The 25434-nt window shown below is 42.7% G+C and overlaps 1 protein-coding gene across 1 annotated transcript in view; it reads left to right on the top strand.

The window, feature by feature from the left end:
* LOC138666507 (zinc finger protein 850-like) overlaps positions 1–25434 on the top strand; it is a 146187-nt gene that overhangs the window by 77380 nt on the left and 43373 nt on the right. The window contains exon 12 of the mRNA XM_069754722.1: positions 3676–4961. Within this exon, the coding sequence (XP_069610823.1) occupies positions 3676–4961 (1286 nt within the window). The remainder of the gene's footprint in view (positions 1–3675; positions 4962–25434) is intronic.

Below are 25434 nucleotides of genomic sequence, written 5' to 3'. Positions count from 1 at the left end.
AGACCCCCCACAAGTGACACCATTTTGGAAAGTACACCCCCTAAGGAACTTATCTACATGTGTCGTGAGCGCTTTGACCCACCAAGGGCTTCACAGAAGTTTATAATGGAGAGCCGTAAAAATAAAACAAAAATTTTTTCCCACAAAAATTATTTTTTAGCCCCGTTTTGTATTTTCCCGAGGGTAACAGGAGAAATTGGACCCCAAAATTTGTTGTCCAATTTGTCCTGAGAGCGCTGATACCCCATATGTGGGGGGGAACCACTGTTTGGGCGCATGGGAGGACTCGGAAGGGAAGGAGCTCCATTTGGAATGCAGACTTAGATGGAATGGTCTGCAGGTGTCACATTGCATTTGCAGAGCCCCTAATGTACCGAAACAGTAGAAACCCCCCACAAATGACACCATTTTGGAAACTAGACCCCCTAAGGAACTCATCTAGATGTGTTGTGAGAGCTTTGAACCCCCAAGTGTTTCACTACAGTTTCTAACGCAGAGCCGTGAAAATAAAAAATCTTTTTTTTTCCCACAAAAATTATTTTTTAGCCCCCAGTTTTGTATTTTCCCAAGGGTAACAGGAGAAATTGGACCCCAAAAGTTGTTGTCCTATTTGTCCTGAGTACACTGATACCCCATATGTTGGGGTAAACAACTATTTGGGCACACGGGAGAGCTCGGAAGGGAAGAAGCACTGTTTTACTTTTTCAACACAGTATTGGCTGGAATTGAGATCGGACGCCATGTCGCGTTTGGAGAGCCCATGATGTGCCTAAACAGTGGAAACCCCCCAATTATAACTGATACCCTAATCCAAACACACCCCTAACCCTAATCCCAACAGTAACCCTAACCACACCTCTAACCCTGACACACCCCTAACCCTAATCCCAACCCTATTCCCAACTGTAAATGTAATCTAAACCCTAACCGTAACTTTAGCCCCAACCCTAACTGTAGCCTTAACCCTAGCCCTAACCCTAACCCTAGCCCTAACCCTAGCCCTAACCCTAGCCCTAACCCTAACCCTAGCCCTAACCCTAGCCCTAATGGAAAAATGGAAATAAAAACATTTTTTTTTTAATTTTTCCTTAACTAAGGGGGTGATGAAGGGGGGTTTGATTTACTTTTATAGCGGGTTTTTTAGCGGATTTTTATGATTGGCAGCCGTCACACACTGAAAGATGCTTTTTATTGCAAAAAATATTTTTTGCATTACCACATTTTGAGAGCTATAATTTTTCCATATTTTGGTTCACAGAGTCATGTGAGGTCTTGTTTTTTGTGGGACGAGTTGACGTTTTTATTGGTAACATTTTCGGGCACGTTTCATTTTTTGATCGCTTTCTATTCCGATTTTTGTGAGGCAGAATGACCAAAAACCAGCTATTCATGAATTTCTTTTGGGGGAGGCGTTTATACCGTTCCGCGTTTGGTAAAATTGATGAAGCAGTTTTATTCTTCGGGTCAGTATGATTACAGCGACACCTCATTTATATCATTTTTTTATGTTTTGGCGCTTTTATACGATAAAAACTATATTATAGAAAAAATAATTATTTTTGCATCGCTTTATTCTCAGGACTATAACTTTTTTTTCTTTTGCTGATGATGCTGTATGGCGGCTCGTTTTTTGCGGGACAAGATGACGCTTTCAGCGGTATCATGTTTATTTATATCTGTCTTTTTGATCGCGTGTTATTCCACTTTTTGTTCGGCGGTATGATAATAAAGCGTTGTTTTTTGCCTCGTTTTATTTTTTTTCTTACGGTGTTTACTGAAGGGGTTAACTAGTGGGCCAGTTTTATAGGTTAGGCCGTTACGGACGCGGCGATACTAAATATGTGTACTTTTATTGTTTGTTTTTATTTAGATAAAGAAATGTATTTAGGGGAACAATATTTTTTTTTTCATTATTTAGGAATTTTTTTAAATTTTTTTTTACACATTTTGAAAAATTTTTTTTAACTTTTTTACATTGTCCCATCTTGGATCAGGGCCTGGAACAAGCAGGGAGGGAGGTAAGACCCTCGCAGCAATGCGATCACATCGCGTTGCTGCGGGGGGCTCAGGGAAGCCCGCAGGGAGCCCCCTCCCTGCGCGATGCTTCCCTGCACCGCCGGCACATCGCAATCATGTTTGATCGCGGTGTGCGGGGGGTTAATGTGCCAGGAGCGGTCCGTGACCGCTCCTGGCACATAGTGCCGGATGTCAGCTGCGATAGACAGCTGACACCCGGCCGCGATCGGCCGCGCTCCCCCCGTGAGCGCCGCCGATCGCACTGGACGTACTATCCCGTCCGTGGTCATAGGGGCCCACCCCACCTCGACGGGATAGTACGTCCGATGTCAGAAAGGGGTTTAGACCGACCCAGCTTACCTCCCGAAAGTCACATCACAGTTCCATAGGACCCAAGAAATCTCTCTGCCCTCCTTCTGCCCCCAATCCTAAAAGTAAGGGGGAAGAAGTGCTGCATACCTTAGATGTAAAGAGATGCCTAGTCCAGTATCTCATAGCTACGAGGGAGTGTAGGAAGGATAGGGCTCTGTTTGTTTGCTTCCAGGGTCCTCAGAAGGGACAAAAAGCATCAAAAGCCACGCTGGCAAGATGGATAAGAGACGCCATCAACCTATCCTATTCCTCCTGTGGAGCAGCCTTCCCGGAGGAGATAAGAGCTCATTCAACCAGAGCGGTGGCGTGTTCCTGGGCAGAGAAAGCCGGTGCCTCGATAGAGCAGATATGTAGAGCAGCTACTTGGTCTTCTCCCTCTACATTCTTTTAACTATTATCAACTAGACTTGACCTCTTCTTCAGACCTCACTTATGGGAAAAGGTTCTGTAGGCAGTGGTCCCCCCTAATGTACAAATCAATATAATTCTCTCCGTGGTGCCGTCGTGGGGGAAAGAGAAAATCGTAGTTACTTACCGATAACGGTATTTCTCTGATCCCATGACGGCACCTGTACATTCCCTCCCTTCACACATAGGTGTGCACACTAGAATTAGTTGGTTATTAGTAATTAGTAGTGATGAGAGAATATACAGTACTCGTTACTCGAGACTTCCCGAGCAAACTCGGGTGTCCTCCGAGTATTTTTAGTGCTCGGAGATTTAGTTTTCATCGCCGCAGCTGAATGATTTACATCTGTTAGCCAGCATGAGTACATGTGGAGGTTGCCTGGTTGCTAGGGAACCCCAACATGTAATCAAGCTGGCTAACAGATGTAAATCATTCAGCTGAGGTGAGAAAAACTAAATCTCCGAGCACTAAAAAATACTCGGAGGTCACCTGAGCGTGCTCAGGAAATCTCGAGTAACAAGTATATTCACTCATCACTAGTAATTAGTCACGCGGTGCCTCTATTAAGCTTAAATTAAATAATTGTTTGGTATAACCATTTGAGTTGCTGCTGACGTTCTGTATAATGCTCTGTAAACCAACTGATGTGGGAGAGAGGTACCCCCTTTTTCACCTGTAGGTTTCCTGTTCCTGGGGGGCGGATCCCTCTCTCTCCGTGGTGCTGTCATGGGATCAGAGAAATACCGTTATCGGTAAGTAACTACGATTTTTTTTAATGTATCGTGCCATTTTTACAGACAGTTTAAGCAGAAATGTTCAAAAATAACAAATTCAAAGATATTTTATTCAAAAATAATAATTGGTTTTATTTTTGGCAGATGACTGTACCAGATCAGACGGACAGCTGACATCTTCAATTTTCAAATCAGATGATTTTGAGATCCCACAGGATACAACTGAAGTGAATGCCATTACTCCAGATATACCATCATCCCTTCACAGCAAAGATCTGTCATCTGATCATTTGAAACAGTTCCTGTTTTCTGATTCATTACCGACTACAAAGGAACATCAAAGTCACAAAATAAGCATTCAAAAACAAGCTGATCCTAAAGAAAATAAGTCATTTTCATGTTCAGAATATGGAAATAGTTTTCATCTCGAAAAGTATTTTCTTAAACATCAAAAAATTAACGCCGCAGTAAATAGGTTTTCTTGTTCCAAGTGTGGGAAATGTTTTAACCATAAATCAAATCTTGCTAGGCACCAGAGAACTCACACAGGGGAGAAGCGATTTTCGTGTTCCGAATGTGGAAAATGTTTTATCAATAAATCATCTTTGGTTATGCACCAGAGAATTCACACAGGGGAGAAACCTTTTTCATGTTCAGAATGTGGGATATGTTTTAACCAGAAAGCGCATCGTGATGACCACCAGAGAACTCACACTGGGGAGAAGCCTTTTTCATGCTCAGAATGTGCAAAATGGTTTAACCGGAAATCAGTTTTGGTTAAGCACCAAAGAACTCACACAGGGGAGAAGCCTTTTTTGTGTTCAGAATGTGGGAAATGTTTCATCCAGAAATCCGCTTTGGTTTACCACCAGAAAATTCATACAGGGGAGAAGCCCTTTTCCTGTTCACAATGTCGAAAATGTTTTAATCGGAAAGTGCATCTTGATAGCCACCAGAGAACCCACACAGAAGAGAGGCCTTTTTCATGTCCAGAATGTGGGAAATGTTTTAACCATAAATCAGATTTTGTTAAGCACCAGAGAACTCACACAGGCGAGAAGCCATTTTCATGTTCAGAATGTGGGAAATGTTTTAACCAGAAATCAAATCTTGTCAGTCACCAGAGAACTCACAGAGGGGAGAAGCCATTTTCGTGTTCAGAATGTGGGAAATGTTTTAACCATAAATCAAATCTTGTCAGTCACCAGAAAACCCACACAGGGGAGAAGCCTTTTTCCTGTTCAGAATGTGGGAAATGTTTTAGCCAGAAATCACATCTTAATACCCATCAGATGAGCCACACCGGGGAGAAGCCTTTTTCATGTTCAGAATGTGAGAAATGTTTTGCAGAGAAATCGCTGCTTATTAAACATCAGAGAACCCACACAGGTGAGAAGCCTTTTTCATGTTCAGAATGTGGAAAATGTTTTGTGAAGAAATCATCTCTTCTTAGTCACCAGAGTAGTCACAGAGGGGAGAAGCCTTTTTATGTTCTTAATGTTGGAAATGATTTACAGGGAAATCAAACTCTAAATAAACATCAGAGAAGTCACACACGGGAGTAGCCTTTTTCATGTTCAGAATGTTAGAAATTATTTAACCAAAAATGTTATATTCTTAAAAGGGTTATCGAATAGTTGGACAGCTCCTTGTCATTCCTCATGTTTGGCCTTGTTAAAATAAAAATACTTATACTCGCCTTCCGAGCCAGTGCCTTTGCAGCAGTGTCTGCATTCTCTTTCCCGGGCCTCATGAGAGGCTGTTATATCACAAATGCCCAACACCCAGTCAGCACTCTCTTCACTGTCCCCGCCTCCGGACGTATGCTTTCTGACTTTTTCTTATTGTTCGATGTGTCCAAATGTGGGGATAGTGACACACTGAATGCAAGTGCAGACACCACTGGAACAGCACCAGTATGGAAGATTTGAGTAAGTGTTTTTATTTTAACTGCACCAAACATAAGGAATGAGAAGAGTTTGTCCAAGTAGTTGACAACCCCTTTAAAGATCAAAAATCCCACCCAAGGAGAAGCCATTATCATGCTTAGGGTGTGAAAAATGAATTACTGGAAAATTATTTTTTGTTAACCATCGAAAGTAACTCAGACGGGGAGAAACTATATATGTTATTGACAAATTGTACAAAACATATCACAGACAGTCATATAATTAAATGAGTAAAGGAAATTACTTAACTAATTTATTGTATTTTTGGGATTATGAGACCACTTTTAGCAAGAAATCAGTTATCTAAATAAGTGAGCGCATCTTTTAGAAAGGAGGTGTAAAATATTAGTATTTCAATAATCAAAAATATAGATTGCTTAACATATACAGAGTCTAACTATCAAACAGAGACTCTAGTTAGTGGGTGACTGAGTTATTCTGAGGACTTTTGTAGATACATCTGTTCTCTGTTTGTCAGAACTATAGGGCTTTTGGCAGAACTGTCAATATGGCTATTTGGAGATAGTAAATGGTTCCCAAAGGTCATAGGCTATGGACTTAAGTATTTCAAAATGAGGTAATGTACAAATAACTAATATGCATATTCCACAAGTTAGTGTTTTTCTAATATGGTGGAAGCTACGAACACAGCGGCAAATCAGCATTTGTGGTTATGAGACAGGAAAAATAGAAACCAATGTAAGTTTATGGGTCAAAATAGTTTATAAACCGACCTAACTCCTGATGAGACACATCTCTCATAACCTGAGAATCTCCAATCCGGACCACATCAACCTCAAGACCATATGTAATAACAAATGAATGCTTGTTTTCTCTTCTATAATCTAATATTTATTTTTGTGTGCTATGAACTTACTTTTCTTCATTTTTGTAATCACTTTTTGAATGAACATTAAACAAGGTTTGTTTTATCCACACAATTCAATATTGCTTTCCTTTCTATCCTCACCGTGCTCCTACTTAGAAAAAAATAATTTCTTACTATTTTCACATATTGGTGAGCCAGCCAAATCTTATTTTTGTGCTATTTTGAGTGGATTACTTTCCCTTGCACAGGGAGGTAGGACAGCTTTGTAAATACGCCTATTGTTCAAGGCACAGGAATTCCACTATTTCAAGCCACATGGATCAGACAGAATCTGCAGACAAGTGAAGATTTGTGTCTGCAACCATATAAAGCTGCATGTGTCCCATCCAGATGGAGGTCTGAGGATTTCAGTAAAGACAGAGAACCATTCACTGATGGTTGGATCAATCCAGGAGAAGAAAAGACATTCCATGGGTGAGAAAATAGGTTTTATTTATGATTATTCTAAGAACAGTAATATAGAGTTTAACCCTTCTGTTCTGTTCGGATCATAGTGACCCGAACAGACTTTTTGCGGCCCTGTAGATTTTTTTCTGTAAGTCTATAAAACTTGAGACTCCTTGACTTTTCCTCATTTGGGGGGACCTACCTATGAGTATTTTTTTTTTTTTCGTTTACTTTTTGCTACACGCAAAAAGTTACAATTGTTGTGTTCGGGTCATAGTGACCCGACATCGTTTTTTACAGCTGTGAGGCCATATTTTCAGTGAAATAAAGGAGTTATAACCTCAGTTGGGTCTATTTATTGCATCTACTATTGTATATCAATTGATTTATTTCCTAAATTATTTCAATGGGGTCGTGCACGCGCTCTACCGGGGGTATGCATTGAGATCTGCGCACCATAAAAATGGCTTTATATTGATTATTTTTGGTGCGCAGTCTATTCTAAAATGTAGAGTGCATCCGGAGAGATCACTAGGTGTGCACTACACGTGTATATTATGCGCAGAACGGACTGCTCAGAACGCGCTGTCTAAGACATTTTTTTTGTAAAGCTGAGCTGTAAAGTCTTGCAAATAATTTTTTTTGCTAAGTTAGGGCACCGTCACACAGTGGCATTTTGATCGCTACGACGGCACGATTCGTGACGTTCCAGCGATATAGTTACGATCTCGCAGTGTCTGACACCCTCCTGCGATCAGGGACCCCGCTGAGAATCGTACGTCGTAGCAGATCGTTTGAAACTTTCTTTTGTCGTCTAGTGTCCCGCTGTGGCGGCATGATCGCATGGTGTAACAAAGGTGTGCACGATATTGTATACGATGTGCGCATAGTAACCAACGGCTTCTACATCGCACATACGTCATGAAATTATCGCTCCAGCGTCGTACATTGCAAAGTGTGACAGCAGTCTACGACGCTGGAGCGATATTATTACGATGCTGGAGCGTCATGGATCATGCCGTCGTAGCGATCAAAATGCCACTGTGTGACGGTACCCTAAGTCTGTCTTCCTGGCTTATCTGCTTGTTTTCAGAAGGGTTCTTATCTTCTCTGCTCTTATCAGTACACATATGCTAGCCCAGACATGTTACCTTTCAGTTTCTTTGGAGAGCAGCTGTGTGCTTCTACCCCCATGGCCTCTTCCGGCATCAAAAGAAAAAGATGCAGCTATTGCCCTTCTACTTGTGACAACAAGACGAGTATAACATGTTCTGGCTGTAAAACATTTCTATGCAAAAATCATGTGTATTGTTTTTCATGCTAGAATCCGTAAATTTATATGATCATGTAAATATAGTCACATTGTAATGTTTATTATCTTAAATTTTTTATCACAAAATGTTTGATTTGATTGTTTTGTTTTTTGTTTTTTTACAAAATATGTGTAGTTTTCTATTTTCGTTTTGCTCATTGGATGGATCTGTTTTTTCAGAATAAAAACAAAAAAAAAAGATTTCTAGTTCATTTTTCTTTTTTTTTTTACTACCAAACATGTACACAAACAGTCTAGTAAGCAAAAAGTATAAAAAAATGGAGTTAGAGTGTCTAAAATCAAGGTTTAATAAGCCGGGTCATAGTGACCCGGAACACTACAAGTGTATAGTATACGCGAACAAAACAGCAGGGTTAAGTTTATTCATAGCCATACAGATTCACAATTATGAAGACACAAAAAGAGCACAGAGAGGTCAAAAATACTCTGTTGTAAAAAAAAAATCACAGCAGTAAGCAAGTGCTTGTCAAAAGATGGAAAAAAACAGGGTATTTAGTTGATACTTTTTTGCAAAAAACATTTATACTAAGCTGCTCCACCAATTGTCAAGGTATACCCTTATAGAGCAGTCCTAACTAATGTACATAATCCCTATCTGATGTATTTAAAACCTGATCATCTGTATAGTACCTGTATAAGCAGGGTTCAGAGACGGAATATCCATGTGGACATGCAGGATGGAACAGCTTAAATGCAAATGACCCACAGAGGAGTGATGGACTCCCCAGTTTTGTAGAAACAAGAGAACAATTATAGAACCAAAAACACATGGGCAACTTGCACATTGAACAAGTCTGTAGGAACCTGTTCACACCACCAAAAAACTTGAAGACCCAAAAAGAGCACAGTGAGGTCAAAAATACTCTGTTGTAAAAAAAAAATCACAGTAATAAGCAAGTGCTTGTCAAAAGATGGAAAAAACCCAGGGTATTTAGTTGATACTTTTTTTGCAAAAAAATGTATACTAAGCTGCTCCACCAATCGTCAAGGTATACCCTTATAGAGCAGTCCTATCTAATGTATATAATCCCTATCTGATGTATTTAAAACCTGATCATCTGTATAGTACCTGTATAAGCAGGGTTCAGAGATGGAATATCCATGTGGACATGCAGGATGGAACAGCTTAAATGCAAATGACCCACAGAGGAGTGATGGACTCCCGAGTCTTGTAGAAACAAGAGAACAATTATAGAACCAAAAATACATGGGCAACTTGCACATTGAACAAGTCTGTAGGAACCTGTTCACACCACCAAAAAACTTGAAGACCCAAAAAGAGCACAGTGAGGTCAAAAATACTCTGTTGTAAAAAAAAATCACAGTAATAAGCAAGTGCTTGTCAAAAGATGGAAAAAAACCCCAGGGTATTTAGTTGATTCTTTTTTTGCAAAAAAATGTATACTAAGCTGCTCCACCAATCGTCAAGGTATACCCTTATAGAGCAGTCCTATCTAATGTATATAATCCCTATCTGATGTATTTAAAACCTGATCATCTGTATAGTACCTGTATAAGCAGGGTTCAGAGACGGAATATCCATGTGGATATGCAGGATGGACCAGCTTAAATGCAAATGACCCACAGAGGAGTGATGGACTCCCCAGTCTTGTAGAAACAAGAGAACAATTGTAGAACCAAAAACACATGGGCTATGGCACATTGAACAAGTCTGTAGGAACCTGTTCACACCACCAAAAAACTTGAAGACACAAAAAGAGCACAGTGAGGTCAAAAATACTCTGTTGTAAAAAAAATCACAGTAATAAGCAAGTGCTTATCAAAAGATGGAAAAAAAGGAAAAAGGTTCTAGATTCACAATTATGGTCTAGTTTGTATAGCCAGTGTGAAGCAGAGAATCTTAAAATTAATAAGGTTTTTCTCAGTAAAAAAGTTACAGAGAAAGCTTCAAAATGTAATGCACATGGTCCGAGTGTACAATAATTTAGTCTTTGAGAAAACTGAAACACAAACACATAAAGCATGTACTAACACATAAGATATTGGTCATACTGACATAAAAGGTGACACACAAGAGTGTGACCGGGATTACTTTGATTGCCCAAATTGTTTGATATTGTTACAACATATTGAACAATTGGAAGATCAAATTAATACTCAAACAGAGTTATTGTCCAAATTGCACCAAGATATAAAAAAGGCTCCTGTTCTTAGAAGATAAAGTAGTAAGCATGAAGACAATGCCACCACATTATTTGTACCAGACACACAAAATCCAGATGTTTCAGTAGAAGAGTTACAGGTAGATGAGCTAAAACGGAAAAATTACATGTCAGAGCAGCAGGCATTAATCAGTTAATGAAAATTGTAAAAGACATTACAAGTTACAATGACAAGATGGATGCCTTTCATAATGCAAACATTTTTTAATCAAACCCAGATAAATTCAATCTTAATGATGAACAAAAAAACAAGATATTCAGAGTATGGTTACCCTCACATATGGCAAAAAGATTACAGACCGCACTCAGATTAAATGAGGATATTGAATTGACACATAGTACAAAAGACAGACTTAGACAATTGATATTGTTTAAGATCGGCAAAGACACGCCTACAATTGATGTTTTAGAAAAGTCACAAACAAATATTCAAGATGACCCATTTGCATTTTTGGTAAAATTTGAACAGGCCTATAAGATGGTGATGGATCTTAGGCCTCACCAGGAGCCAGCATCCATGATCATATTTTTTGTAAAAAAAAGTTCAAATACTTAGATCCTGCCTCAGTGCAATTGACTAATGCTCAGCCATCATTGCAAGAAGCAACAGTTTTTAACGACAAAGAAGGCGATCCATGAAACAAAATCAGGTCAAGGCTAAAATAGATGTAGTTCATGAGAAAGAAGACAGTCAGCTGAAACCTAGACCCACAGTAACATCCAAGACCATAGATTACATTGATAATAGAGGTAAAAATACTACACAAAGGAACAATATCCATTGTTATTTTTGTGGTATACCTGGACACTTAAAGTGGCAGTGCAAAAAATTCTTGAGAGCAGAATCAGAGACAGATACACAATGAACAGGTAAGATTGGAAGGGAGAACAGACTCATGCTAAAATCATCCACCTTCATTACATTCTTCTGCACCCACTCACACTTACAAAAGACAAGCGCAGTCACCGTATGCACCATTAATCAGACGGATCAGAGAGATGGCAGTGAAGAAGATTGAGAGCAGGGACAGAATTCCAAGAGCTTTTAAAAAGGACATTGGTCTTCTCCCATCTCCTCCATCTTTCTGACAATCACAGACTACTCCTATACCCCATCCATTGGAATTTGTGACTCGAGTCACATTGGATGGCTGTCGAAGACCATTTATCAAATGGAAATTTAGCAGGACAGAATGCCTGGGTGAAACTAAAGCAACCATAGTTCCCAATGTAATGTTGGAAATACCTAGTTCTTTCAAAACAGGAATTGACATTTGGTATTGTGATTCGGAAAATATACTTGGCACAAATTTTATGCAGAAATTCAGATGGGTGGTCAGTCTAGGAAATCAAGTGTTTTGATCAAGTGTTTGGGAGTGATCCTGCCATCTCCCAGCACACCAGTGACCGTAGATGGGATGACCAAGTGACAGCACTACAAAATATGGTGGTGAAGCGGACAAAGCTATGGTGGAACTGTACCTTTTTGGATAATTATTTGGTTAGGAAAATGATACCCAGAGGACTACGTGTCCGTGTAATACCTACTTTTCCTGTTGAGGATGTTGGCCTGGTGGCCGGCTGGGAGGAGGCGTGCAATAATTGTTCCAATCAGCTTATGAAGTTATTAAGTGATTACAATAAGGGATTAATTGCCCAGTTGGATGTATCCATTAAAACAACAGAGGATGAATTGAAGTCCAGTGGGACTGTTGAGCAATTTGATTTGGCTAATAAACAGATTGAGAAAACACTTGAGAATGTCGTTAAAAAAATCCAGGATACTCAATCTACTAAAATAAATCGTGACCGTCAAGATTACGAGGGCAAGAGGGTGTACCTATGGAGAAAAAGCAGACAGTCGGATGGTCAGATTAGACGTGTACCATCTCAAACGTCAATCTCGTCTGCCAGTGATACATCTGATCGATCGGTCTCGTCTATGACCACGAGGTCAAGAATGACAACACGGAATCAGAGAGACTTTGTTTTTCATCCATATAGACGGGATGACTATTCTTCTGAGCCCAGAAAGTATAACAACAAGGTAATTAACCTCAGTACACATTGTTTCACCGATATTGATCTCAGATTGTTGGAGAAAGGTCTCTCCTTCTCTCCTGCAGCACCATTTGATGCGTTTGAGGCTGTTAAGGACCTTCATCTGTTCGCCAGATCATTAGTTTTTAAGAAATATTTTTTCAATGGTAACCTGGCTGCATTATTTCCTACAGAGGAAGAACAGATAGCCCTACGCACATTAGAAGAACTGGCTGCGGAGCATGACACCCCTGAAGGAGGTATGATCCCTGCCTCTATTCGTCCCAAATCGAGAAAATTTCCTCCCCTCTCCACATGTCCAAGTGTAGACTTGTTCGTTCAATTGGTGACCAAGGAATTCCTTAAGATTCCCCGGTATATCTATAGGGATAACCTTACGAGGGAGGAGAGGGGGCGTCTTCGTGTCCTTCAGGACCTTGGGGACTTAGTGTTCAAACCGGCGGACAAGGCGGGTAACGTAGTTATTTGGCCAAATTCCATGTATGAAAAGGAAGCTTTTCAACAACTTAATAACCGTGCATGTTATAAGAAGCTGACGTTCAACCCCTTGTCCGCATATGTACAACAACTTAATGAAATTATTAAGGAGGCGAGGGATGTGGGTACCATTACCAGTGAATTGGCATCAGCATTGGTTGTATCTGATCCCACCATCCCTACGTTCTACCTTCTCCCCAAGGTCCACAAGGACATGCGGACGCCCCCCGGTCGTCCTATTATTTCCGGGAGAGGTAATTACCTTGAGAAGGTCAACCAATGGATCGACTCGAAAATACAACCATTAGTGGAGAGTTTACCTTCGTATCTTAAGGATACTGGTGAGCTTTTGAGACGTATTGATGGTGTACATCTTGAAGAAGGTGAACTGTTAGTGACGGCTGATGTCGAATCACTTTATACGAGTATACGGCATCAGGACGGTCTCCGAGCCATTGAATTCTTTTTGGGTACATCCAACTTTTCGGCTGAAATTAAACATTTGATTTATAAATTACTGGAGTTTTCCCTGACTCACAATTTTTTTGTTTTTAAGGGGTCCTTCTTCCTACAGCTCCAGGGAACAGCTATGGGGGCTCCTTTTGCCCCTGCTTATGCTAACCTGTTCCTGGGGCTGTGGGAGAGGGACCTCCCCCTGCTGGATCGTCCTGAGTCAATGTGCCGCGTCCTCCTTTAGACGCGGTACGTTGACGATGTTTTGATGATCTGGCGGGGTTCCCCTGATGGTCTGCAGGAGTTCATGACGTCCCTTAATAATAATGTTTGTAACATCGTATTGACCTTTAAATTTGATACTAACACTATTGAATTTCTGGATGTTACTCTAAGACGTGACGCTCGTGGATGCCTGCAGACTGTTATTTATAGGAAGCCCACCTCTACTAATCTTTTGTTGCACGCCTCCTCCTCGCATCCTGGCCACGTCATCCAGGCTATCCCTACGGGCCAGTTTCTCCGCTTTCGTAGATTGTGCTCTACGGAAGCGGACTTTCTTTGCCAGGCGGATGACCTAAAAAATAGGTTGGTTGCTCGAGGTCATAGCAATCGGAGTATCAAAAGAGCTTTTAATAGAGCGAAGCATACTTCGAGGGAATCGCTCATTTATCACAATAAAGACAAACAGGCACATGATATTGTCCGCTATGTCACTACGTTTAATTCCCAGTTTCCAATGATGAAAAGGATCCTCCAAAAATCCTGGCATGTTCTATTGGCAGATCCTGTTATTGCACGCTACTTACCTGAGAGGGCCGGCATTGCGGCTAGACGTTCCAGGAACCTTAGGGACATGTTGGTCCATAGCCACTACACCGGCGAAAGGATGGGCACGTTCTTGGATTCCATGCCTGTTGGGGTGGGGTGTTCTCCCTGCGGCCGCTGCGTTGCATGCCCAAACATTGTGAGGGCCGCCAATTTTTTCAGCTCTGATGGAACGCGTGAATATAAAATCAAGAAAAAGATCACCTGTCTTAGTAAGAATGTTATATATATGGTGACATGTCCGTGCGAAAAAATGTACGTTGGCATGACCACTCGCCAACTCAAGACACGTATACGCGAGCATGTCTTGGGCATTGGCGCCGCGGCCGCGGTGGAGGACATTGCTACTCTGAAGACACTGCCACGCCATTTTAAGATGTTTCATGGCTGTGATGCCGGTCTTCTCAGGGCTAGGGGGATTGATATGTTGGAGGTGGGTATCCGTGGAGGGGGCACTTTTCAGCGGCTGGCCCGTGTTGAGTCCCGGTGGATTTGGTTGCTCAACACAGTCCAGCCGGCGGGTCTTAATGATAACATCAGTTATGCCCCTTTCCTATAGTCATTGGTTCTGCTGGGGTGGCGCCATGGTGTGGTCGCTGCTTTTTATTATTGTTTTTATATTCTGTTTTTAACTGCGTTGTTATTTTTCAGTACTGGTTCACCCCGTGTGGTTATATATCCGCCTGGATCAGCCCTATCCCCTGGATCAAGTCTCGGTTATCAGCAAATAAAGTCATGCATGTGATTAGGACGTCTCCAATATGAGGACCTACATGGACTCCTGCTTTTTATTGTACCATATTGTTTGGTGTATTACATATTGGTGGTTGTCCATGGATGTGTGGGGGTGGGTGTGGTCTGGGCTAGCGTGATTAATAGTATATATGTGGTTTACCGATTTATGGTGTTTTTTCCTACAGACTCCTGCGTTGTGTTGGTAGTCTTATGCAGGCTTTATATATGTGGAATTATATGTATCTTTTTATTTATTATTTTGCTGTTCTGTTGTCTGACCTATGTTGTAGGTATATCGTAAGCTCTATGTTATGTCATCATAATGATGTATATCTATCTCCGATATACCTTGTGTATATGTGCCCAATTTATTATATTCTTATTTGGGCATATCAATTATTAATGTGTGCCTTGTTAAATACTGCGCCCAGAACGGCTTATTATATATATGTTCCCGTGCATTATATTTTCATGCCGCTAATTCCGAGCAGTCTGTCCGTCATCATTGCGCCTGCGCATGTCCGGGTCGGCCGTTGGACGCTCTGGATCACATGGGGCCCCTGTGTTCTTCGGCGTCCTTCGGCGGTTCTCTGTGTGTGACGGCGTTGTGGTTGTCAGGACACTGCGCGGCTACTTCCGGTTCACGCTTACTTGTACTTCCGGGGTCCCTCCTTCTTAAACCCGTTGTTCACGTTCCTTGTCTGCCCCCTGACGAAGGTGTGTGCACCGAAACGCGCGTTGGGGCGGAGGCGCGTTCCCAGGAGCTCCAGTCCACATTGCGGTGGGTACCATTCGGTGGTGATTTTTGTATAGCTGTACTATTGTATTTACTACTCATTGTGTAGTGTGGCAGCCCTAGGTTCTTTTACTCTGTACTGTCAATTTACTTACATCCCTGGGACTGTAGCCTGTGGTGTTTTCCCTTAATCACCGCAGACAGCTTGATTTCCCAATCCAATGGGTTTTGATCACATGTGGCCATATTTATTTTGTTATACTTATTTTTTAGGTTAATTTTACCATTTTGATTATTTTTTTCTGTATGATGCTTGGCAATATGTGACCATTATACTCTGTGGACTGTTTCTCCTGGGCATGAGCCTCCTGTTGTTTTCTCTGCAGCATCCCGTTCTGTGGCGCCATGTCTCATGTCATTTTCCATGCACTTGTTGTATTTTTAGACAAATAAAGTTTATATTTTTTCATGATACTTTTTGGGCCGTTAGTCATCTTTGTTCTTTTTGTTGTTGGGATGTTTTTGATGATAGGCCGTATAGGTCTGGCTGTTACTAGTGGTACAGATTTCTGATTCTAATTTGTGTTACCATGTTAGTTGGCTATATTTTTTGGTAGGAAATCAAGTGATCTGGAAAGATTCTAAAGGTACCGTCACACTCAGCGACGCTGCAGCGATATAGACAACGAGCCGATCGCTGCAGCGTCGCTGTTTAGGTCGCTGTAGAGACGTCAAACAGCAAATCCAGAACGATGCAGGAGCGATCCTGTGACGTAACGGTGACTCGTTGTAACTGGTTGTTAGCTCCATGTTAAAACATTGCTGGCGTCGTTGCTTTTGCTGTCAAACACGACGATACACGCCGACCTGATGAACAAAAAAGTTCTGGCCTTCTAGCTCCGACCAGCGATATCACAGCGGGATCCAGATCGCTGCTGCGTGTCAAACACAATGAGATCGCTATCCAGGACGCTGCAACATCACAGATCGTTGTCGTTCTCGTTGTAAAGTTGCTGAGTGTGACGGTACCTTAATGGTTGTAAACCTGTAGTAATTGACCCTAGTGATTATAGTTGTTGGAAGTATTTGCTTAAATAATGTTGTGTCAACAGATAATTTGTGGCCTGAATCTGGTGGTGATGAGGTATTGACAGAAATTGCACAGCTTTTTCCTTATCTTTGGGCTCAGTTCAGGAATGAGGTTAGTACAATGAAGGATGTTGTTGTAAATGTGGAAGGGCGAGATCCTCCACCACAACGTCAGTATACATTACCTCCAGAATCAATTGAGTCTGTGTCAAAGTTCATACAGGAATTGCTAGATCAAGGTGTTATCCGAAAGACTAATTTTGTAAGTAAGAATCCTTTGTGGTGTCTGGAAATCTGATGGTTCTTATCAAATGGCATTGGATTTATGGATGTTTAACCCATTCATGACCGGAGCTTTTTTCTATTTTGCATTTTTGTTTTTTGCTCCCCTTCTTTCCAGAGCCATACCTTTTTTTCTATTTTACCATCAATATGGCCATGTAGGGCTTATTTTTTGTGGGCGAGTTCTAGTTTTTAATGACACCATTGGTTTTAGCATGTCGCATACTCGAAAATGGGAAAAAAATTCCAAGTGTTGTGAAATTGCAAAAAAAGTGCAATCCAACACTTGTTTTTTTGTTTGGCTTTTTTACTAGGTTCACTAAATGCAAAATCTGACCTGCCATTATGATTTTCCAGGTCATTACGAGTTCATAGACTCCAAATATGTCTAGGTTCTTTTTTATCTAAGTGGTGAAAAAAAATTCCAAAGTTTGCTTTAAAAAAATAAATAAAATTGCGCAATTTTCCGAGACACGTACTGTCTCAATTTTTTGTGATCTCTGGTTGTGTGAGGGCTTATTTTTTTGCGCGCCGAGCTGACGTTTTTAATGATAACACTTTTGTGCAGATAAATCCTTTTGATCGCCTGTTATTGCATTTTAATGGAATGTCGCGGTGACGAAAAAATGTAATTCTGGTGTTTCGATTTCATTTTTTCTCGCTACACCGTTTAGAGATCAAGTTAAACTTTTTTTTTTTTAATTGATAGATCGGGCGATTTTGAATGCGGCAATACCAAATATGTGTAGGTTTGATTTTTTTGTTTGTTTGTTTCATTTTGAATGGGGCGAAAGGGGGTGATTTGAACTTTTTTTATATATGTTTTTAATAACCTTTTCATTTAACTTTTGGCATGCTTCAATAGCCTCCATGGGAGGCTAGAAGCTGCCATAGCTCGATTGGCTCTGCTACATGGAGGTTATGCTCAGATCACCTCTATGTAGCAGAATTTCTGCTGACCTCAGGGTGATGCTCATAGCAATCCGGCATCAACAACCATAGAGGTCTCAAGGAAAAGGAAAGAATAGAGGTAATTGCTTCTCTACCAATTCCAGCATCACACAAGGCATTTAACTATTCAAGGGACTTCATTGAGAATTTTGCAGACAAAGCCAGATCTTTGTATGATCTTTTAAAAGGTGAAAATAGTGATTACTTTGGTCCTTGGGGTGATGAACAACAAACCTCATTTGAACAATTGGAAATGAATTTACAAAATGCACCTACTTTGTCCTCAGTAGATCCTTCATCTCCATTTGCATTGCAAGTGCACACATCAGAGACATCTGTGTCTGCTGTGCTGCTACAGTTGCAGGGAGAAGAGTGGAGAATTTTGGGCTATTTTTCTAAGCTTCTCTCTCCCATTGAAAGAGGTTTTAAGACCTGTGCAAGACACCTGGTAAGTGTGTACTTTGCAGTCAAAGCAACTGAACACATTGTTGGGTTCAACAAAATCACTTTGCAAACTCCTCATTCTACACTAAACCTTCATTGTGAGAACAATATCCCAGGTGTGTCACATCAGAGATTTGCTCATTGGTTATTGTCATTGTCTCCCAAACAAATTGAGGCAGATTATCAGGCCAAATATGTTCTTCCTCAGTTGATGCACTATGAAGGGCAAATTCATGATTGTTTACAGTCTTTTCAGGATCCTAGTCCATCACTTTTCAGACAGAAGGCAGAGGTAACAGATGAACCAATTTTTGTAGATGGTTCCAGATTCTATTCAGATGGGCACTATTATTCAGGATATGACATTTTTTATCCCAGAAGAGGACAGGTTGTAAAACACGAATTACAGAGTCATCTTTCAGCTCAAAGCGTAGAGCTAGAATCGGTAAAAATGGTACTACAGCTGAATGAAGCTGATTATCAGTGTCCCATTGTAATCTACAGTTATAGCTCCTACAGGTCCTTCTCAAAAAATTAGCATATAGTGTTAAATTTCATTATTTACCATAATGTAATGATTACAATTAAACTTTCATATATTATAGATTCATTATCCACCAACTGAAATTTGTCAGGTCTTTTATTGTTTTAATACTGATGATTTTGGCATACAACTCCTGATAACCCAAAAAACCTGTCTCAATAAATTAGCATATTTCACCCATCCAATCAAATAAAAGTGTTTTTTAATAACAAACAAAAAAACCAACAAATAATAATGTTCAGTTATGCACTCAATACTTGGTCGGGAATCCTTTGGCAGAAATGACTGCTTCAATGCGGCGTGGCATGGAGGCAATCAGCCTGTGACACTGCTGAGATGTTATGGAGGCCCAGGATGCTTCAATAGCGGCCTTAAGCTCATCCAGAGTGTTGGGTCTTGCGTCTCTCAACTTTCTCTTCACAATATCCCACAGATTCTCTATGGGGTTTAGGTCAGGAGAGTTGGCAGGCCAATTGAGCACAGTAATACCATGGTCAGTAAACCATTTACCAGTGGTTTTGGCACTGTGAGCAGGTGCCAGGTCATGCTGAAAAATGAAATCTTCATCTCCATAAAGCATTTCAGCCGATGGAAGCTGCCCTTGATGAAACACAGTGGACCAACACCAGCAGCTGACATGGCACCCCACACCATCACTGACTGTGGGTACTTGACACTGGACTTCAGGCATTTTGGCATTTCCTTCTCCCCAGTCTTCCTCCAGACTCTGGCACCTTGATTTCCGAATGACATGCAAAATTTGCTTTCATCAGAAAAAAGTACTTGGGACCACTTAGCAACAGTCCAGTGCTGCTTCTCTGTAGCCCAGGTCAGGCGCCTCTGCCGCTGTTTATGGTTCAAAAGTGGCTTTACCTGGGGAATGCGGCACCTGTAGCCCATTTCCTGCACACGCCTGTGCACGGTGGCTCTGGATGTTTCCACACCAGACTCAGTCCACTGCTTCCTCAGGTTCCCCAAGGTCTGGAATCGGTCCTTCTCCACAATCTTCCTCAGGGTCCGGTCTCCTCTTCTCGTTGTACAGCGTTTTCTGCCACATTGTTTCCTTCCAACAGACTTACCATTGAGGTGCCTTGATACAGCACTCTGGGAACAGCCTATTTGTTGAGAAATTTCTTTCTGGGTCTTAAGGTACTGTCACACTAGACGATATCGCTAGCGATCCGTGACGTTGCAGCGTCCTCGCTAGCGATATCGTCCAGTGTGACAGGCAGCAGCGATCAGGCCCCTGCTGGGAGATCGCTGGTCGGGGAAGAAAGTCCAGAACTTTATTTCGTCGCTGGACTCCCCGTAGACATCGCTGAATCGGCGTGTGTGACACCGATTCAGCGATGTCTTTGCTGGTATCCAGGGTAAACATCGGGTAACTAAGCGCATGGCCGCTCTTAGTAACCCGATGTTTACCCTGGTTACCATCCTAAAAGTAAAAAAACAAACAGTACATACTTACCTACAGCCGTCTGTCCTCCAGCGCTGTGCTCTGCTCTCCTCCTGCTCTGGCTGTGAGCGTCGGTCAGCCGGAAAGCAGAGCGGTGACGTCACCGCTCTGCTTTCTGGCTGCCCGGCGCTCACAGCCAGACCAGAGAAGCAGAGCGCCGAGGACAGACAGCGGTAGGTAAGTATGTAGCGTTTGTTTTTTTACTTTTTAGGATGGTAACCAGGGTAAACATCGGGTTACTAAGCGCGGCCCTGCGCTTAGTTACCCGATGTTTACCCTGGTTACCGGGGACCTCGGGATCGTTGGTCGCTGGAGAGCTGTCTGTGTGACAGCTCTCCAGCGACCAAACAGCGACGCTGCAGCGATCCGGATCGTTGTCGGTATCGCTGCAGCGTCGCTATGTGTGACTGTACCTTTACCCTCTTGCTTGAGGGTGTCAATGATGGCCTTCTTGACATCTGTCAGGTCGCTAGTCTTACCCATGATGGGGGTTTTGAGTAATGAACCAGGCAGGGAGTTTATAAAAGCCTCAGGTATCTTTTGCATGTGTTTAGAGTTAATTAGTTGATTCAGAAGATTAAGGTAATAGGTCGTTTAGAGAACCTTTTCTTGATATGCTAATTTATTGAGACAGGTTTTTTGGGTTATCAGGAGTTGTATGCCAAAATCATCAGTATTAAAACAATAAAAGACCTGACAAATTTCAGTTGGTGGATAATGAATCTATAATATATGAAAGTTTAATTGTAATCATTACATTATGGTAAATAATGAAATTTAACACTATATGCTAATTTTTTGAGAAGGACCTGTATGTTGTTAGATCACTGATAGCTTCTTTTTTTTCCCAAACTGGCAAATAATCTATGTAGATTCTTCTAATAAGACTCTTGTACATAGTGACATGCTGAAATTTTTTTGAGATAGCATAAAAAAACCCTAATGGTTTTGCTATTGTCAAAGTCCCTGCCCATAACAAAACTGATGATGAATTATCTGTTGGAATTGCAACCGCAGATATTTTAGCCAAAGAGGCAGCCCTGGGAGAAGTGTTTGAATCTGAACCTCTTGAGGTTTCAGCAGTTCAAAGAACAGACACGCATATCCCTTCTTTTCCAGAAGAACTAGAAAAAGACACATGTCTTGTTGCTTCCCGGGTTGATTTCAAACCTCCCTTTGTTTGTGAAAACGGGGTTTTGTGTCATGACTTAAATGGGGAGTTGCATCCTGTTATACCAAAACATCTACAGGATGAATTGACAAGATATAATCAGGAAAGTTTGGGTTATTTGGGCCAACATAAATTGTTAAACATTCACAGAGAGAAATTTTACTGGGAAGAGACAGTACATTGTTCAATCAAGTACCCGCCGGATGCGCACGCAGAGATAGAGGAAGGCGGGCATAACACTGGAAGGGAGTGAGTGACTATGGGGAGAAGCTGGGGGGTCAAAAGACGAGCTAAGGGGCATTGGCTTGTGGGCACGGAGGTAATGACATAGGGCAAAAGGAGGTGGGGTCTCAAAGGAAGGGTTAAAAAGGACTGACCAGGCGTGATGGGTTCTCTTTGACCACGAATAGCAAGACAGTAACCCCACCCCCGGACGGCGCTTCGCTTACCGGTATGGAAGATCTCATAGGGAGACTGCAAGCTGCAGCCAGCATTCACCCCCCCCAGGCTGGCTGGAAAAGATGATTAATGGGATCCTTGGAGGTAGCGGGGATAGCCCCAACACAGGCCAGACATCAGCCACGTGGAGGTCAGGAGTGAGGTCCCGTAGGAAGCTGATTGCTGGGCACCCACTGTAAGCAGGGCCTTGCAACATCAGGGGCCATGCAGTAGAATGCCCACAGTGGGTGCCTCACGCTCCGTCGGGCAAGCAGCTGGAGAACAGTGCAGCGAACCCCCCTGCCGAGCACCCCTCGTCAGTTACTTCACATTCCATTGGATGGGCAGCTGAAGGACAGCGCAGCGACCCTCCCCCTGCTGTGCAGCCCATGGGGGATGCAGTACGCTCCGGCAGGCGGGCAGCTGGAGGGTGGCGCAGTGTATCATGCTCCGGTGGATGGGCAGCTGGAGGACAGCGCAGGGACACCCTCCCACTGCGCAAACGCCGGAGGATAGTGCAGGGAACCCCCCTCTGAGCATCCGGAGAGCGTTTCATGGGTGGTGCCATCTTGCTTCCGGGGTCCTTCACAAAGGACTCGGGAGAACAGGCTGTCCAGTGAGACGCCTGTTGCAAAATCAGACTGGGGGACTGGCCAGGGAAATATTTGCGGGGAATGAAAAGCCCATTATGCCTGCCCACAGGACTAGGCCCAAGAGAAAAGGATGCCCTTTGATATGCCTGTGCTGGCACAGCGACGCCACAGGAGCCCCTCAAGAGACCTTCCTGGCCCAAGTCAAGGTATGAGAAGCAGGACTCGGGCTGAGGTACTGTAGATCCTACTTGCCACCTGGGGTCCTTTGAGGGGTGGGAGGAGAGCCCAGAGGGGCGACCATCCACACCATGGCAACCGGGGAGAGAAGATTGCAGGCCCCCCGTGGACATTACCCATGCCCAGTCTGAGGAGGAGGAGGATGTGGAGGATTCCGGAACAACAGCGGCCGGAGAGATGACGAGTCAGCCTCAGATCCAACATCTGCAAGGAGTTTGTATGTTCTCCCCGTGTTTGCGTGGGTTTCCTCCGGGTACTCCGGTTTCCTCCCACATTCCAAAGACATACTGATAGGGAATTTAGATTGTGAGCCCCATCAGGGACAGTGATGATAATGTGTGCAAAACTGTAAAGCGCTGCGGAATATGTTAGCGCTATAAAAAAATAAAGATTATTATTATTATCCACTCACCAGTGAGTTAAAAGCATTGGTAGCAAGGTTAGAGAAGAGGTTAGACTGTTTAGAAGAGCCTGGGCCAGCACACTTATCTGCCTGGACTAGTCCCTACACTCCTCAAAGGGGGGCACGAGTGTAAGTGAAGGGGCCATGGCCGTGTTGGACACAATTTCAGCTGGGGAACTAGAAAATGTTCAGTTAGATGGCAGTGCATGGGGGGAGGTATATTCATTGCTATAAAAAGTAAAGAGAACACTAACATCCCACATCCTCGATATCACTGAATGAAATATTCCAGTTTTAAATCTTTATTCATTGCATAGTGGAATGTGTTGAGAACAATCAAACCTAAAAATGATCATAAACATAAATCACAACTAATATCCCACGGAGGTCTGGAGTTGGAATGATGCTCAAAATCAAAGTGGAACATGAAGTTACAGGCTGTTCCAACTTCAGTAGAAATGCCTCAAGACAAGGAAATGATGCTCAACAGAGTGTGTGGCCTCCACGTGCCTGTATGACCTCCCTACAATGTCTGGGCATGCTCCTGATGATGCAGCAGATGGTCTTCTGAAGTATCTCCTCCCAGACCTGGACTAAAGCTTCCGCCAACTCCTGGACAGTCTGTGGTGCAACATGACAGTGGATGGTGCGAGACATCATGTCCCAGATGTGTTCAATCGGATTCAGGTCTGGGGAATGGGCGGGCCACTCCATAGCTTCAATGCCTTCATTTGCAGGAACTGCTGACACACTCCAGCCATATGAGGTCTGGCATTGTCCTGCATTAGGAGGAACCCAGGGCCAACCGCACTAGCATATGGTCTCGCAAGGGGTCTGAGGATCTCATCTTGGTACCTAATGGCAGTCAGGCTACCTCTGGCGATCTCATGGAGAGCTGTGCGGCCCTCCAAAGAATTGCCACCCCACGCCATTACTGACCCACTGCCAAACCAGTCATGCTGAAGGATGTTGCAGGCAGCAGATTGCTCTCCACGGTGTCTCCAGACTCTGTCACATGTGCTCAGTGTGAACCTGCTTTCATCTGTGGAGATCACAGGGCGCAAGTGGTGAATTTGCCAATCCTGGTGTTCTGTGGCAAATGCCAAGCGTCCTGCACGGTGTTGGGCTGTGAGCACAACCCTCATCTGTTGATGTCAGGCACTCAGACCATCCTCTTGGAGTCGGTTTCTAACCGTTTGTGCAGACACATGCACATTTGTGGCCTGCTGGAGGTCATTTGCAAGGCTTTGGCAGAGCTCCTCCTGTTCCTCCTTGCACAAAGGCTGAGGTAGCAGTCCTGCTGCTGGGTTGTTGCCCTCCTTCGGCCCCCTCCACGTCTCCTGGTGTACTGGCCTGTCTCCTGGTAGTGCCTCCAGCCTCTGGACACTACGCTGACAGACACAGGAAACCTTCTTGCCACAGCTCGCATTGATGTGCCATCCTGGATGAGCTCTACTACCTGAGCTACTTGTGTGGGTTGTAGAGTCAATCTCATGTTACCAGAAGTAACATTCAAAAGTGACCAAAACATCAGCCAGAAAGCATTGATACTGAGATGTGGTCTGTGATCCCCACCTGCAGAACCACTTCTTTATTGAGTGTGTTTTGATAATTGCCAATAATTTCCATCTGTTGTCTATTCCATTTGCACAACAGCATGTGAAATTGATTGTCAAACAGTGTTGCTTCCTAAGTGGACAGTTTGATTTCACAGAAGTTTGATTTACTTGGAGTTATATTCTGTTGTCTAAGTGTTCCCCTTATTTTTTTGAGCAGCGTATTTGTTTCCCCTAGACGCCCATCTTAAAAAAGAATTTAGGCAAAAAATTTTGAAAGATGAGTATGTTGATATCTTCTCATTGTTGCCAATAGATAAGTTGAGTTTTGAGAGATTAGGAAAGGAGGGGAGCAAAAAGGAGGAGGAGGAAAGGCGGGGAGGTCAAATAATACCACAGACGTTCGCAAATTGGTTATAAGCCTTTGCGATCTTAGCTAGCGTTATAGGGGAAAAAGCGCCAGATAACTGCTCACAATTGTTCTGCTACATGGATCTCATTGGTGAGGCTTACAGAGCCTATGGGAGGCAAGCATGGTTGCCATAAGATGAGCAATTTCATCAGTGGAAGGCTATTCGCCCTTCTATTAGATATGATCAGAAAGACATTGGGCTCTGGCTTAAGATTATGGCCCTAACAATAGATTTGGGAACCCCTTTCATGGGTGAGCCGATAATGCCGGAAGTCAGGCTTTGGGAAGCTTTTAGG

This window comes from Ranitomeya imitator, chromosome 2 (genome assembly GCF_032444005.1).
Source record: "Ranitomeya imitator isolate aRanImi1 chromosome 2, aRanImi1.pri, whole genome shotgun sequence".
In the NCBI taxonomy this organism is placed as follows: domain Eukaryota; kingdom Metazoa; phylum Chordata; class Amphibia; order Anura; family Dendrobatidae; genus Ranitomeya; species Ranitomeya imitator.
Note: the sequence above shows the minus strand (reverse complement) of the source record. Positions and strands in the feature narration are given on the sequence as shown.